The 17,149-nt window shown below is 34.3% G+C and overlaps 1 protein-coding gene across 1 annotated transcript in view; it reads right to left on the bottom strand.

Annotated features, from left to right (window-relative positions):
* olf413 (DBH like monooxygenase olf413) overlaps positions 1-17,149 on the bottom strand; it is a 56,457-nt gene that overhangs the window by 20,202 nt on the left and 19,106 nt on the right. Inside the window, exon 3 of the mRNA XM_081977104.1 lies at positions 2,445-2,609. Coding sequence (XP_081833230.1) covers positions 2,445-2,609 — 165 coding nt within the window. The remainder of the gene's footprint in view (positions 1-2,444; positions 2,610-17,149) is intronic.

The following is a 17,149-nucleotide window of genomic DNA, read 5'->3' as shown; positions in this document are numbered from 1 at the left end:
TTTGAGGACTGTCCACTTTACGTAGCTTCAAATAGCACAATTCAAGGGTTTTTTCACGTTTTAAGTATGTATCACACATGTCTTTCTCTTTAATTAAGTCCTCTTCTTCAACATCACACACTAACATAGCTTCAAATATCTCGGCGTCTTTCACCTGCAGTTCTGCTAACTTCCCAGTTAATAACTCCTGCAACACTTGTGCCTTCTGTAACTGGTCTTTAGTTGGCTCTGCTAATACAGTCTCTAACTCTGTACAGCACCTTGTAAAGGATGCCCGAAGAACTTTACGGCCTTTTTTCTTGATTTCGAGATCCATCTTTCCACAGACTGTAACTTTACACAAATGAAATCTCCCTAAACTTTGGACCTGAAGTCTCCAACACAATAGTCAATTTTCCCCGTCCTGTCACGGTCGCCAAATGTGGACTTCGCGAACACAAACCACCGGTTTGAGGCAAATAAAACTCCACTATTTAAATTTAACGAGGAAAATTACTAAATTCTTTTATTTTTCTGCAACCTCTCCTTTTTTCCGCCAAAAAAGACACATTATTTTTTTTAGGTTCTCTACCAGTCTGGTTTACACACATGCACTGTCAAATGTCGATCTTTCAATAATGACGTCTTGCCCGATACACACTATACTTTACAAACAGAGTGCGTTCCGAATTGAGGTTAATTATTATTGTAAGTGCGCGACAAGCAGATTAATAGAGGAAGTCGCCTTTGGTCTTGGCGCTCGTTTTCTTCTCTCGCAAACCGTAATCCTTTAGAATCGAATTTCCCACACATACACACACTTGACAGTTTAAAGCAAGCCTTCAGAAAAAAAACAAAAGACCTATTAAAAGTCATCACTAATAATGAATTAAAGCCGTTTTTTTTGTGAGCGTTTCCAATTTAGGCAAAAGCAATTAACGGAATAGTTAAATGTGGAGTGGGCAATTAGACAGGCCACAAAACTAAACGTTCGGCAACGTCATAAATCACCAAATTGACAGCAAAGAATTCTCGCTTCGTTCCAACAGGCTGCGAGATTCTTAGGATGTTTTGTGCGTGCTACGTTTTCCACTTTAAAACCGCTATTAGAAGTTCAAACTTGTAAGGCAAATAGACTTCAAAAAGTAAAACGTGATTAAAATAGGCGGATTAGTAGGAAATTAAAATCGAATATTAGCAAAAAGTTTGATTACAGTTTTGACCTAAATGTCGAGAATGTTTTCTGTTATCTAGTGCTTGCTATGTAAAAGTTTGCCATATTTGTGGAATAAATCTTTTTATCTCTTCATCTTCTTAGCTAGTTGCCTCACATCCAAACGTTTCATGACGTTTAAGTGCTTATTTCATATAATTTAAACTCCGTGCGTATTGGAACCTTTCTGGAGCAAAACAATAAAATTAGATTAATTAAGAAAACATTACATACAAAAATAACAGGTGTTTTAACCCTGTTTTTGTTCGAAAGTAGTCATAAAAAATCACACCTTTTAAAGTATACCCCAGTGGTGTCATTACCCCAGATACATACCATAAATAGTTGCCTTTGTTGGAAATGTAATCATTAAAACCAAATTAACCGAAATAAGCCCATAATTTACATATCCCCAAACGCATTTTTTCGTATACTAAATATAAATTACCCAACACTTGGTCAAAAACCCACAATTTATTACACGTGAAGAACCGGACGGTAATGATGCCTTTCAGGTATGGCGATCTAAACACTTTTTAGGCTATTGATTACGTTGTGAGTTAAGCCTAATTTATTTTAAAACGGTGTTCTGTCATTTGTTTAGTTTTTTTTGGTGAGTAAATGCTCTAAAGTGTTGTATAAAATTCAGTAGAACAAGAAACGAAATAACGTGAGACTGTTGAATAATAAATGAGCTTCTTCTCTGTTGATATCGCTACCACTTCTGGGCAAGCTTCGACGTAAATAAGACAGTATTTATGTAAATTCTAAAGTGAAGGCCTAAAAGTAATCTGGCTCGAGTAACGAAATGCCGGACTATTGTCTTGCAAGATTTAAAATGCTTTACATACGATTGAATTTAAATGGTGAGACTCGTGACAACCGGCAATCAATATTGTTTTGCCTAAGGTATGTGACTAATTTCTTTATAAAATCACTCAAACAGTCCTAAAATATCGATTCAAACCAAAAAAATGGCACTCCAACCGCATCATTCTTCAATTATTCAGTCTTAACTTCCACTCCAACTGGCAAGGGGAGAGTTAAAATTGCAAATTTCGCATTTAAACTTTTACCCCCTGATATTAATCGAATTATTCCTTCACATTTTATCGAAGAAAATTTGCCACTTCTTTCACGGCTTTTTGCAGGCGCAAATGGCAAAGTTGGTAGCCGCTTACGTTTAAAAGTTTTCTTTCACAATCGTGGAATTTCATTTTAGAGCCATTGTAACGTCCAAATTTTTGCTTACCGTAATTGGGATGTCGTGATGATCGCAAGTGTCTAATCTTCTACGAAATCTCAATACAGTGTGAGTACTATTTTCGTAGCCTAAGAGAAGTTGATAGTCTTGGCTGGGGTCTACTTCTGGTTCTCGATCCAATGCACTTCCTGGAGAATCTTTAACATGTCGGTCCTGTAATAAAAAAATATAATTTAGTTAATATAAGTCACATGTTGATACTTTTAATAAATTATGCGTTTGCTAGTCTGGGAAATAATTAGTAAACATAATATTCTTATTCGTGTATTAGTTTAACTACTGCGAGTAGATTATCAGGAGTAATTGATAGAAAAGTAGTTTTGTGTTCAGAAACGATTTAACCTTCAATTTCTGTAAAATGTGTAAAATTTACGGTTAGTGAAGCTAAATGTATAAAAAGAATGGAAAAGAAGACCTAATGAGAATTCGTGGATTTCCTCAGAGAAGACATGTTACACTGTTCTGTCTGTATTAAGCTGATACCATGATGGATGGTCGTTACGTCTTATTTTTCCATTCTTTTTCTATATTAAGAATACATTATTGTTCTTAAAGGTTGATGAGCAAGAAGTTAGATCGAAACTTTACAGAGGCTTTTATTTCAATTTGCTTGCAAAAAAATTGAATATCAATAAGCTGAAACTAGTTGAAAAAACCACTATAACAAAATTAGTTAAAAGCCGAAAGATGGTCAATAGAAATTCACCACACATTACAGATGCGTATCTCAGGATTTTTTTTATTTTTGATTTAATAAAAAAAAATCGTATTTTGTATACATCATCCGCCAGAAATCCTTTGGTGTGTAAACATAAGAAAAATATTTCATACATACATACAATGATTAAAGTCGACTGATATAAATATGCTCCGACATAAACATAGAAAGTCACTTTAGTAAAAAGCGAACAAAAATGGTTTCGCGTATAGAATATGTGGGAAAGCGTCTGGAAAGCCCCTTTTCCTATAAATAATTCACCTCAATTGAAATTGCCTTTGTTACGCTAGTTCCTCCGACCGCATATGAATAAAAAATTATTATTTTTTTTTTGAGTGGAATGCATCCGAATAATGCTCATACACGGGAAAAATCCTTTAACACTGATGTGGCTGTTTTAATAAGTAATGGGTTTTGTTTAAAAAATAGGCTGGAACCTTTAAGGGGTGATTAATAGAGGGACTACCGTCATTAGTTCTCTTTCAGTACACATTCGAGGTTTTTGTTTCAGTTTAATGACATCCAAAACATCTGTCTTAACCTTAACAATCCAATTAGGATCATAAAAACCAGTCAGAGACAAAATTGTGCTACGGCGATTAACGAACCAAAAACGAAGTGGGAAAACGAGGTAATCCGTCTCTGTGCAGAGCCTACCTCACGACTTCCTAATGCTCCCAGAGGTGATTTAAAACAAGAAACATAAGTGATAAACGCGCTGTCATTGCTTCCAGAGATATATCGCCCATTCCGAGGAGTAATTAAGCGATTTTAAGGGGCCCTTATCGAGGCAGATAAAGCCGCAAGCTGCACGGCACTTCTGACACCAAAGGGTTGACTCCATTCGCCCTTCGAGATAAACGCAGCCCTTGATAAATTATTAGATGCACCTTTAATTGGTCGACCAACTTTTATTCAAATTTATCTTCGGATAGGTAATTAAAACCTTCAAGTTTCCAACGATAAATTTTGGGTGAGGCGTAGATATGATCACTCCAAGTCGCTCCGAGCTGTAACCGCCAATGTTAATACGTCGATGAACCTTAGAGACACGTTTAGCATATCTAGCTTTCGTTTTTTCGTGGGGGGACAACATTATGCAGACTCCACACAACACTTTAACCTTTTTATTTGAGGATTAATGTGCATCATTGAGTGTTAAAGACCAGTTCGCCCATGTTGAATTTAAATAAATTCGCAGTTTCGAGCTTGATCGTCAGCCTAGATGGCTCGTCTGATAGGCCCAGTTATTTATGTGGCTTCTAAGCTGGTATGCTGCGACCTCGTGTTCGTTTATGTTTTCTCCTTTAATTGAGGTTTTTATTGAGTTATCTGATTCATTGTAACAACGCATAAACGGTTTTATTAGGCTTGCTCCATCAAAGTTTTATTATCTGTCTCGTGCATTAAAGCACAAAACACTTAAGCAGTAAATTGCAAATACGTGGAAACTGTTCTCAGTTTTGCTTCTATCAAATTCATTTTTATATAGCAGAGATAAGTTTGTTACCAGCAACAAACTGTCTAAAAATGTTGGCTTTTATAAGCGTGCAATAAGATTCTTTTGCTTTATTTAAATAACGTTACATATTGCGTATTCAGTTTCATGTTGTACTGTATGTGAAATTCCAACTTTATACTCATTGTTACTACACGCTCTCTAAGATCCCAGATTGCTTCATGTGACTGCTCGTGACAATTAATGTTGAAACTACAGTATCGTTTCACTTTTTATTTACATTTCTGGAACCTTTTTGCCCTGTATAATGTATATCCTTATAGCAGAGTTTAATAGAAACGTAGTTCATATGGAATGATTTGTTTTAAGGATCATAACATTTGATTTTATTACATTCAGTGTATAACAATATCATATAAACGAATAAAGTGTGAAATGATGTCGTTAAGCATGTTGGATGGAGCAAAATGTTTGCATTTTGACTTCCACAGATTGGTTTACAGCAGTAGAAGTTTTACCAAGAGTTTTACAGCATAGCAGAATCTATGATTTTCCTTGTCATTCCATTATCTCATCATATCATATTATGTAGGTATGTTTTCACTTTCTTATTATTATTTCCTAAACCGTTCTTATTGCAGATACTTTCCATACCAAACATTCCGACATCCCATAAAATTGCAAAACTGATAATTTGTCAACTTAAACATAGTTTTATTCCGAGTTTCACAACGACAATCAGTGCACCTTAAATGACGTTTTTTCTTGGAAACTGCATCAATTTGATTGATATATCCCTTTTTAAAGTTTTTTATACTATTTTTACTTGTAACTGTGAAATTTCAGTGGAATTGATAGTCGGGAATAATGGCCAACCTGTTATTATTTGGGATCTCACCGTATCCCAGAGACATCAACAGTCAACTAGCTCAAAAACGTCTGTTAGGATATTTACATTAATTGAGCAAAATTAAAGTCAAAATTGCAATTGTCAAGATATGGTATTGTTCTTTTCGTAACTTGACGAGCATTATCATCTAAACAGACTAAATAAATAAATTAAATAGGGGGCGAAGTTTTTGCAATCTTTTCAGTTTTAGTTTTTTAGAAACTAGTTTCAGAATTTAGAATTACGTTAAACTGATTAACCTACTAGGAGTAAATGCAATAAAACGACTACTTCCTAGAGTTAAGAAAAATCCATTAAATCAAACAGTACAAAAGATTTGAAAGTAGTTATGTTTAAAACTAATGCACCTGCTGAACCTTTCTATGCAATCTACAAAAATTAGTCCATAATTGATTTTTGTATGGTAAATAGTTTGGAAAGGGCAAATTTACTTCTGCTGCATACACATGCACGTATTTAACAGATGTTTTTTTAATGTTTTGTAATTGTCCATAGCTCTTTTAATTGTTGAGCAACAAACTAATTGAGTTCTTTAGTACTTAACGATATCTAATTACACATTACAGTTTAAAATTATACAGTTGTTCTCTTTGAGTGTCTTCATCCAATAATTTTTAGTTACTAATTGCTTTTATGGGTCTCTCTTTAAGAATCTTTTTAATATCCATCGCTATATTAATAGGTGTCAGTGTGGTAGTTTTTATTGTGCTAGGCATTACGTTAACCTCAGTTATAGGACCATATGTTTTAGTAATATAACATTAACAACAAAAATCCAATCAGAAAATGTTTGACACTTGTTGAACATTAAGTGAAAACTAATTAAACAAAAAGATTTATGATATAATTTATTAGTTTCTAAATGTCTGAAATAGGTTGTTTGGTTATATAAATGCTAATCAGATGTGGTAGGTATTCTTAATTATATGGAAACAAAGCGAATATATGGTTCCTTGGAACTTAATCACTTAATTAAGGACCTGCCTGAATTAAAACAAAAACCCATTTAAATTACACCCGTTTTCTGCTTTTAAGGAGCCTAAAAGAAACAAAAACGGTCCAACCAAATAAAACTCCTTCGGGAAGCATTAACTTTAGTTTCGCATGCATAACATCGAAACCACCGGGCTATGCTCGACCGCAAAAGCCATTTAAATGTTGATTCTCCTTTCCGGACGATTTTCCAGAATTAGTTCCTTTCTCAATTCCGTTATTTGCTTAATAATCTCTTTGCACGTCATTTGTTTTTAGGGGTAAAATGTAATTTAACCTTAATAGATACGAAACTGATACGGGTCGTACATCAGACACCTGAAGGGCGATTATCGATCTAGCGATAATGATCACCAAAAGCGCCTAATCATGTAATAGTTAATAGCCGACAATAAAAGTCCTTTTATGGACAATACACGAGAAATTTAAGTATATAATGTGAGGCCAATAAAGCTAATCGTTAAAACCGGATAAAAGCTTTATGGCCCTCATTTGGGAGTTTCCTTAAATAATGTTGTAGTTTTACGACGCCCTATTTATTTCCTCCAGTATTTAGACCGTAATTTATTCACACACTAACAAATTGAGCTTTTTCCACTGCACAAAACAACGATAAAGGTAGTATAAAAACGAGTGTGTAATTCTGTGAGGTCCTTTAATAATCTACGTTGCCCGAAAGCTGCGTTCCAAATTCATTAAAGCTTGAAATAGCGTTAAAAACCGTCTTCATTAGAAGCAACCCAATTCCATTAGGACGTTCCTAAAAAATTGATGGTAAATTGATTCGTACCCCGTTTGGTCGAGTGGATCACATATTGGGCTCACCCATTTATTAATGATTACCAAAAATAACCGTCGGCTTTCTTTAACGTATATCCATCTAGAGGAACAATTTAGAAAAAAATGCCACGTCACGGACATGTAATTAAATTTTACTAAGGAGTGATGCGTGTAGTGTGGCCCCCATTTTCGAAGACTTCAAAGAGTCATCTTGTATACATTGCTCGGGCTCCGGAGGGCTTAACTTTTCACCATTAAGCTTGCACTGAAACACAGCAACCGGAAAACAGGAAACGAGTTCTAAATATTAATTTAGGGCAGGTTTTTTTAACGGTTTTCGTGACTACTTGAAATAAAAAAACAAGCCTAAAACAAGGAAGTTCGCATGTAACCAAGCTATAAAACGATTTGGCTCCGTTTCCTCCTTGTTATAAAATATAAACACTGACTGCAAAAATATTTTTTATGTCTCTTTCGTATGCGAAGCGCACGACGAGGTTTTTACCAAAAAAAGGAAATTATTCCAGTGCGGAAGAGTCGTATGGAACAGGTGAGAGCTTTCCACCAGGGAATTTTATTGGTTACATACCGAGCTTTGTAGGTTATACAAAAATACTGGATTCGTAAATAGGAAAACGTCTTTTGTGTTTAAATGTTTCTCAAACACTCAATTTAGAATAATGGCATTAGTTTAAATAACAGATTCTGCCAACTTCTTCTAATATCTAATAACAGATTAAAAACGTTTTTTTTAGAAAAATTCAAATGTCTGAAGGTGAAACGGTTATTGACAGTAATTTCTGATGTTTCTGAATCATCAAATTCGCTAGAAGTTTGTTAACAGTCTTATAATTCCAAACTCGCATTTTCAATTTGATCTAAAAGTTGCTGATATTCTGTTATTTCAATACTTTCCAAATTTCTGTCATTTTCTAGGAGGGTTAGAGTTCTTTTGCTTCAGTCTTTTGGTTTCCAAACCAAAAATTTGTATGCAAATTTAGATAGGGGCTTATTTCACAAATTCAATTTTGGGAGTAACCAGTAAATTTGTAGTTACTTAACGTGTCATGAAGTGACAAGTCTATCCTTGTAATAACAGGTAAATTTTTAAAACTTTACAAGTGAAGAAATTGTAAAAAACTAAAAATTTACTCATAACTAACAAGTGTAGGTAATAAAGTTGCATCTGACACTTGTTATCAACTAAAATTCTTCCAGAACTTTACAGGGTAGGTTAGGTTAGGCTTTACTAAAATTCTGGAAGAGAAGATCTTTTTTCAGAACTTTAGTATAACCTAACCTAAGCAAAAAAGGCTAAATAGTATTACAGGTTTTAAATATTCCTTCACAAAGCTGCAACAAATAACTGAAATAAAATATGTGTTTCATTCTTGATTAGAATTTAATAGACGTTTCAAATGACTTCTGTCCAAATGATCCAGGAATTTGAAAAAACAATTGTCCAGCAATTTTTGTAGGTTTTATTATAATTTTGTTCCCACAATTTCTGTTAAAGACAATACACAAAGTGTAACAGGCAAATTTAATTTTCTACAAACAAGTTTTGTAACTATCTATGAAACGCCTGTATCTAACAACTTGTGAAAGTGGTTCTTTCCTACAATTATTGTTAACAAGTATGTTTGTGAATTAGGTCCCTAATGATGTTGAAGTGTTAACTCTCTATTCAATCATTCACAAGCAAACACGATATTTACTGTCCTTTCAATTTAAATAATTAAAAAATGTCATTCTCAAACAGGTGCAACAGATTTTTCTAGAAATTTTATCGACCATGTCGTACAGCGTGTCTTACAACCCAGTTATTTACCGAAGAATGCCTTTTAATTGCCCCCTTTTCAGGTAATTACAAAACACGCCTAACAGCGGCCATAATAGACGTCGTAATGTAATGAACTCAAATAAGGGAAATAATAATTTCCTTTTTACATTGCCCCCATAAATAAAGCGGCTAAAGAAGCTTTTACACGTCTATGAATATGCATGATCAGTGGCGTCGCGTTTTACGGTTGCGGTTCCGGTGTGTCATTCCCATCATTTAGATGAGCATGTAGAACGTTGTTCTAGGAATGTTAACGTAATTAAGGTTGAAGTGTCGTAATGAAAAGAACGGGATAAATATGTGGTGCGGCGACAACGCCACTTTACGTAATTAAAGAAGTTAGTACAGGCCGACAAACCTAGATACCGTTTTAAAGATGTTTATCAAAATTATACGTTAACCTTTATGTGGGAGAGCGACATCCAAGAACTGACAACTTTAAAAATGAAGCAATGAACAACCTCCATTTAACCATATAAAGACAAGGATATAAAACAATTGTGAATGTTTATGGTCGGTCCAATTAAAGCGCGCCTGCGTATCGTCAAACCATCTGAAAACGTGTGCGGTCTACCTTAATTTACCATCGGCTTGGCACCATCTCTCCTTTAATTGACGTGCCGTTTTATATGATCTTATTGGTATAGTCATTAGAGCCTTTCTGGTAGGTATACAGGGTGTTACGGAATACGTAATACAACTTTATAGGCGCAAAAATGAGCAGAAACTGTTTAGTAAACGTGTATGTTGTTGGAGCTTGAACCACTGAGATTGAAGTAAAATTATAAAGCAGGATTTACACCGCGCTTTGATGTCAAAGAATTTTATGTCAAATTTTTTACCGAATAGGACAGGTTCTATTTTCATCCAACTTACTTGATCAAACGAAAAAGTGAGAGTGAGAACGGCAGAATTCAATACATAAACACAGTATTCAGGATGAGTATGAAATTTAAAAAAAATATATCAAAAATACCAGAAAAACAAGTAGGAATGATCTGTAATTATTACCACCTAAACACTAATAATTTACTTGGTTTGGTTGGTCAAATTGTTTTCATTGACAGCTTTGACATAAAAGTGTAAGTACAAATCACTTTTATGCTTCAAGAAGTTTATAAATTTATTTGAGGCATAAAATAAAATAAATGTTTCCATTTTCTTTGACATAAAACTTTTGGTGTAAAACCTGCTTAAGAAACTTTCTTCTAAAAATATTAATCATCAACATAACAAACTAGTAATTTGGTAAAATAATATGAAAGTGACCGGTGATTAACTCGAATCCGTACATGAAACCAACTGACTCCAAGAAGGAAAAACCCAGTTTCGACTCATCAACGGCACCATACGGGGTGCGCGCAAAGTGCTAATTAATTTCCTTTTTACGTCGGGGAGAACGGAAAATGTGCGCTAAATGACCACAAACCTGTCTAGTTGTTTCCCAGAAAAAGTCGTAGCGCGAGCAATTTCATTCGACTTGAATTATGGCGAGGTCTTTTTCATTTCGACGTCTTCATTATTATTGGCTATTGGATCCGGGTGGTTAATGTACGTTCACACGATAACCAGTTTAGAATTTTTTCGGTTTTAGATGAACAATTTTAGAGCTTAAACTGTAACCACTCTAAAACGAAAATAGTGAGAAAAACCTCTAATAGATATTAATTATAAATCTCATCAACGAAATTATAGGATTGCTGCAAGAGGCAAGGGATTATAAATTATCCCGAAGAATTTATGGTTACGCCTGACACTACAGTAAAAAATGACATTTGGTTTCCAACCGTAGAGAAATATTTTTCTGAGAAAAAGGCTTAATTTATAGCTCACGTGTTTGACAGTCGTGGATCCATAAAGTTACCAATTACGCGAACCCCAACAGTGTAAATAACATTTTTCGTTCGTTATCTTTACACTACAATTCCGACAGTTTGCCAAAAGTTCATCGCTTCTGGAAACCGTACGTTTGTTTTGAATTAAAACAAAGGGTTTATTTCATCTCGTTATTTCTGCCGAGGTGATAGGCTTTTCAAGGGCTGATTTAGTTAACAAAGTCTGCAAAGTTTCAACATGAAAGTATGATGTAATTGAATGTCTACACAAGAGCTTAAAAAATTAAACAATGCTTAATCAATGAACACATTATAAACACACTGCGAACCGCTACTTAGCTAAATAATTACCTTTAGCAACGCAACTGCAATAAAATGCAACGAGAAATGAATCAAATTGACGGAGATATTACAGAATCATTAAGTTTCAGATAATTTGCGCAACCTTTCCTCAAACAGTAGAAAACATAACTTTTCTTAAAGCTTTATATCGTTATAAATTGTTTTACTTTGTCGTAGTCTAGAAATCAGAAAAGATTGAGATGATCTCCCAGGATATTTATGTTGATATTATGCAGCAATACCAAAATCGAATCCAAGTAGCTCCTGCACACACAAAACGAAAAATTTGTCTGGTTTTCCTTGTAAACAGCAATATTAATCACCCACTAGAAAACATGTTGTATCACAACCTAATCACTCGCAGTGTTTACAAAACCCTAATGGTTTCGCTACATAGCAAAAACATGACTGATTTAGCGTGGACAAAGCGAACAGAGCATATATTTCATGTCGGGAATGTTTGCTGTCCATTATTAAAAGCTGAGTTAGGTGGACGAAAAAAATCGACGCCGAGCGCCATTTGCTAGTGCTACATTCCGAGACAAGTTGATTTATGCTTCTCCAAAATATACAGGACCTGATCATAAATCAAGTTCAGAGACAAATTACTTTGCCAGTCAACTAATCGAAGTTTGTAAAAATATGGTGTTTCTGTGGCGACAGGAAAAATTCACTACCTACCACTAACTAAAACTCTAGTTGAAAAAGAAAAATGTTTTTACAGAAGTTTAAAAGAAGTGTAAGAAACTTTCCAAAAGAAAAATAATAATAAACAGGATGTATAATATTAATTAATCCATTGTTATATTCAATAAAGTAAAAGTAATGGTCCTGCACTAAAATATTAATATTTTAAGACTAGAAAATGATGTAAATTAACAGTGGTGTCTTATCAAAATTAAAAATAAAAAGTTGCTATTTCTCAAATAGAACCAACACAAAAGAGTTTATCATCTTTTCTTTTTAAGATTTACCCAAAAGATCTTTTTAACTTGTGCACTATCAAAATTTGTTTTTGTCGATCCACCCACTTTTAACAGGAAATCATAATTTACCAAACTAATAGCTCAACTAATTGGTATTTTTTTGCACTCATCAGTAGGAAATTGTTCTAATTTTCCATTTATTACGTGTGCAAATTAATTTCCTGAACTCACGGTTATTGCATAACTTTAATAACTAGTCGGGAAGCAAGTTTTGCGAAAAGATTGTTGAATAATCGTTTAATTAACGCTCTTTAATTGGTTGGACGATTTTATTAAACTATCGTGAAATCTCGTACAAGATATAGTGTTAATTTCAGTGTTGTAAATGATTCAAACTGATTTACCTATCATTTGATTAAAGTATAACAAGGACAATTAATTGACATTTTAATTGGTACAGCTTGGTATCGATGTGGGAATGTTAATTTCAACTTACTAGGTCCTTTTAAATTTTAGAGATATAATCAACCCGGGCGCAAATTGAGCAGATCCCATTCAACAAATAAAATTACTATTATTTGTGCCGGAAGAATTATTTCTTAAAGATAACGATTTAATTTGTTAAGTAAGCATATAGTAATTTGGTCTCGGACCTTGTTGGTGGGACAATTACATGTAAGGAATAACAATAACAATCGAAAAAGTGAACGGACAACCTCTAATTTGCAGGTGTAACATTGTAATTTAAATTGTGTTGGTTGGTCCTAATTTGAATTTAAATTATTTTTGTGCTCTAGCTAGGTTTAACAATAGATGTATGTTGTAACGTTGTAACGGTGATTTGATCTTAGAATCTAGTTGCATCAACTGGGTATAGATAAATTTTATTTTAAAAAAATAATGAAACTGAACTGAAATCCAAACTCCAGGAATATCATTTTCAAATACAACAATTTTAAAACTGCACTTCGCTTTTATAAACAGGAATGTTGTGCTTTTAGTTAAACAAACAAGAGAGAAATTGTAGTCGCCTCCGGACTACAATTTATCTAACTGCAATCCCAATCAGAACCTGAAACGCTCAAATTCCAGGTTTTCCAGGTATTAATCAGGGATCTGATTTATATTCTTGGTCTTGCAACATCGCTTAAAATGTTTGCAGAAAAGTCATTAAGAAGACGACGCCCTACACAAAAGGTTTTAAATTCTTCTTCAGGCAGGCCATTACCGCCGCTATATTGGCGGCTCTTTTATTTCGCGAACAAGCCGTCAATAATAAATGGCCATTTTTTTTTCTCTTCTGATCATAACGGGATTTGTGTTAGGAGCTTTTTGTGGGGGTCTTTGTGAAAAGAGTTGTTTTTCACTGCGCGATAGGAGTTATGGGCACTTAAAAGACGATTGCGTCTTTCAATCCTTAAAGGATGAAGACTGAAGAGAATATAACTTGCATGGGTTGCAATAACTTGTTGAAGGAGTTTAATTTTGAATTTTATTGCTGCTGAGGTATTTTAAATTCAAGATATTTGCCACTAAATTCAATTACGAATGTTTAATTACGGAAGCTTTAAAGTTTCACACAAAACTAAAATGCCATTTCGCTGAGGAATAAAGCCGGCGGGCAGGTATAAAATAAGTAATGCCAGTTTAATTACGCTCCACCGGCTATTCTAATCCTATTTTAATTAAACTTTCAATTGGCTTTAAATTTTTTGTATCAACTAAACAAAAGAATTGGCTTCAATTTTAATCTTTGCGCCCTTCCAAAAAACTCCATTACGTATTCAATAGACTCGTTTTACCATCCTGTGTGTATTTACGCCGTTAAAATTCTAATGTTCAAAAATATTTAACCCGAAGCCAGTTAGCGGCTATTCATAAGCCTAATCTTCATATAAAGGAAGATGCCTCGCTGCATTATACATGTCCGTGTAAAAGGAATATCAATGTTTAAGAGCCGCATAAATCCACGCTTTTATAATAAACTTCCTTAAGGCTTTTTTAAACTAAGCTGCCACCTTCAACCTCGGCTCTGAGGTCATTTTAATATTTAATATCTTTGCTGCACGTCTGAATTACCCATTGTGAAGGGATTTTCTAAACCCCTGAATATACGTACATTTTTAATGCTAATTTGTGTGGATTATGTTATTACGTCCACACTATAACTGTTCTTAAGCTTCTATTCGACTCGTATCGGTATAAAGTAAAAGATTTCTAATGCTCAATTTTATAGGTTGTCGTTAAGCATGAGGTTTTGTCAGGTTGTATATGCCATAATAATTTCTTGACTAGAGTTTATATTATTTTTCCTGAAGCTAAATCACATCTTTATAGAACGTGTGTATCACCATAAGAAAGAATTTGAAACTGCTACAACAAAATCATTTTTATGTACCCACAGATTGAATGGCCCAATAATTTGATTTTCAAAATTCTGAATGTCTTGTCTATTAATTTTGTATACAACTAACTGTCTTGAAGCAATTACACGAGTGTTTAATATGCACTCAAAGAAGAGGTTTTTCTATTTACTTCTACTATTTAAGTAGTATCACTTACCTTTACAAACTTGAGTAAAACCTCTTAAAAGTTCCTTTGAAAAGAAAATTTCTAACCATTCACCCCCTTCGACTCATTTTAATTCAAAACATGGAACATAAAGGAAATATTTTAAACAAACGGCATTTTGCAATAATAAAATATTCTTGGAAATTATTAATTTTATTCACCTGGGACCAGAATTTGATGGCACCGGATGTAAAGTTTGGGTGGCAACAATGGTTGGACATCTAATTATCATTTGAGGGACTGTTGTAATTTTTGTCACGGACAGATTTCTCGCAAGCGGTTCAGATAATGTAATGCCATATAGATGGCTTAATTTTTTTGATAGTGCGGATTCACTGTAGTCAAGATAATATGTAAAATAAGGTATAATCTGTGTCAAAAATTGCAGCTGCAGCTGCATAAAAGACATTTCTTGACAAATGTTAACCAGAAATGCCAATAAAATTTTCTACGGTTTCAACCAACATAACCTGGTTAGGTTACTCAATTTCTAAGTACACAAATGAAAACCTTTTATTTTTGGTAAGTAAAACGTCAATTTTTGGCATAAAAAATGGTACAAATTTATTAGTTAGTGTAACGTCACACATCCTTTTGTAACCAAGCCACACCAGCTCAAACTATACTAAAAAGTACTATTAAATCATTTTAGAATTAAAAAAAACAAATGAAATAAGCTCAGGGTTTTATACTAGTCCATTAGCAAAAGAAAAAACTTTTTGTGAAATTAGTAATTTACGACAGTAAAAACGCATCAAGCATAAATTAAACCTACATCGTTATTAAATAAATCAAGAGTAGTTGAAATGATGCATTTATTTAGGATTCTAAGTCCTTCGGATACTACATTGTAGTATGCAAATTTTGTTTAAGTTCCTCTCGACGAGACGTAGAACAGATTATACAAATGAAAAGGAGGTGTTACAGTGCAACAATAAGCCCTTTCTAGTTAACCTAGGCAATTAAGCCGCCTCGGGAGATTGTAGTGTACAGAGAGAATTGCAAAGTTGGGAAAATAAGATTTTTCTTTTAATAAGTAGAGCAAGGTCGAGTTCAACTTATAAATATCAGAAAAGGAAAAATTAGAGAGCAAGCAGAAGCCAAATTAATGAAGGAAAATTAAAGGGAGAAAATATGTGAGGCCGCCTAAACCAGACCGGAACTATCTATTTTCCGGATTACTTTTAATGCCGCTCATCTATTTTAGTGTAGTGAAATACACCTCTCGAGCTTTGCAGAGCTTTATGGAGAAACTTTTAAACAAATAAAGGCCGACGTGAACCCCGGCAACAACCCGGCTTCAAAGGTTTTTGAAGATAATTTGATAATTTTATTACATTGTCTACAGTGGCGTGCGTTTATACGAAAAAGCCACACTGACTTCAGACGACTATATTGAAACAGACATCTAAACAAGCATAAATCTTTCCACGTACCCATTTCCATATATTTTGCATGATCGTTTTAGACATGTCTATTATGCATCGATATAAATCGTGCTTGGGGAAGAGGATGCTGCAAATTTTAGGCGCATTTGTAGCTGTCGCTATAAATCTTTGACGTCGGTGCAGGCCCTTATAAAGGATTACGCCTTAAGGGCTCCGACCAGCTGCTCTTGATTGCAGAAAACAGTGGCTGACGTTTTTTCGCTTTGTAATTTATAATAAAAACCCCAGCAGTCCCTACGGTTATGACCTGGGGCCTTTAGGCGACAATCAGAAGTTGTTATACACGCTCTGATGCCTCGTCCTAACCAGGTGACATTCTTTCTTGTTACAGTTGGTCATAAGTTGGTAAAGTGGGAAAAAAGTTTTATTTCAAAATTAGAACAAATAAATATGTTGACAAGATACTTTGAATGGAGGATTGTACATGGAACCCTTCTGTAGTGCGTATTTTTGCAAGAAAGGGCTTTTTCTACAATTTATAGCTTTATAATGCTGCCAAGAAGCACAGACAGAAAGCAAAGTAGATAACTTCACAGCCAGCAAAAGATCACTGACCGTTGGATGCTGTGGTCACACAACTGACCTCGGTGGGTGTACATAATGCAACCTAAATAGATGCGTGCGTATGAACCTGCCTAAAACGACCACGGTGGGCACGTTTTTTTTCTACAGATAAATCTCCTCCGTGAATGGGACATAAATAACCAGAAACTCAACCTCCCGAGCGGTCAGGGAGGATAACCGGGGCTCAGGGTATTATCATAACGAGTTTTACTTTACTATATCATCTCTCTGTCATCTAAAACCCTATGCTAATATTTCCGTTCGGTCGCGAATACGCTTTGTTTGAAGTATCGTTGTGTGTATC

Source organism: Ips typographus, linkage group LG4 (assembly GCF_016097725.1).
Source record: "Ips typographus isolate SLU linkage group LG4, UJ_Ityp_2.0, whole genome shotgun sequence".
Taxonomy (NCBI): domain Eukaryota; kingdom Metazoa; phylum Arthropoda; class Insecta; order Coleoptera; family Curculionidae; genus Ips; species Ips typographus.
This window is presented reverse-complemented; position numbering and strand designations above follow the sequence as displayed.